At 35.8% G+C, this 651-nt stretch overlaps 1 protein-coding gene across 1 annotated transcript in view; it reads left to right on the forward strand.

Annotated features, from left to right (window-relative positions):
- LOC119585789 (calmodulin-binding transcription activator 1-like) overlaps positions 1-651 on the forward strand; it is a gene marked incomplete at its 5' end in the record, with an annotated part of 96684 nt that overhangs the window by 64914 nt on the left and 31119 nt on the right. Inside the window, 1 exon segment of the mRNA XM_037934507.1 lies at positions 277-348. Coding sequence (XP_037790435.1) covers positions 277-348 — 72 coding nt within the window.

The raw sequence follows: 651 nt of genomic DNA on the forward strand, positions 1-651 counted from the left end.
GGAGGGGAGGATATCACGGAAATATTAATATCTTCGTTTCTTCTAGCGGTAAAATCGAATATTCAGTGATTTCGAAGCCTTTAGTCTCTAATTTATACTGTAATATAAGGATGACTGTAGATGCAAAGGATTAAAAGATGGTCATTAATCAAGTAATCCATATTTTTTCATATATAATTTCATGTAGAAAAGAATCGGCTTATGTGAATCTGCTCACTTAGGTAGTCGTTTTAGGAATGTATGTCAGTTTTTTTATATATCTGTCTTTTCTTACAGTGCATTTACGGCTGTTACGTGCACTCTGCAATCCTCCCAACGTTTCATCGACGATGCTACTGGTTGTTGCAGGTCAGTGCCACTTTCACGACGGGTATATAGATATTCTGGGTGCCATTGTATTTTTAACGGACAGTTCATATAGTTACACTTAGTATAGTTCCTTTGGATTATTCTTATTTTCCCTTTTTCCCTACAAAAGTCTGCTGATAGTATACGCTCACAATGTCAAAATCTTTGACCTTATTTTCTGAAATTCCTATCTTAACTGTTCCACCAAAGAAGATAATTACCACATATTTCGAGTCACAACATGTTTTATGCATTACACACCCCTTTGTCCAATTCTACATCTCCCCAGCTCTCATTACTCAT

The sequence above is a fragment of the Penaeus monodon genome, chromosome 20 (genome assembly GCF_015228065.2).
Source record: "Penaeus monodon isolate SGIC_2016 chromosome 20, NSTDA_Pmon_1, whole genome shotgun sequence".
Taxonomy (NCBI): Eukaryota; Metazoa; Arthropoda; class Malacostraca; order Decapoda; family Penaeidae; genus Penaeus; species Penaeus monodon.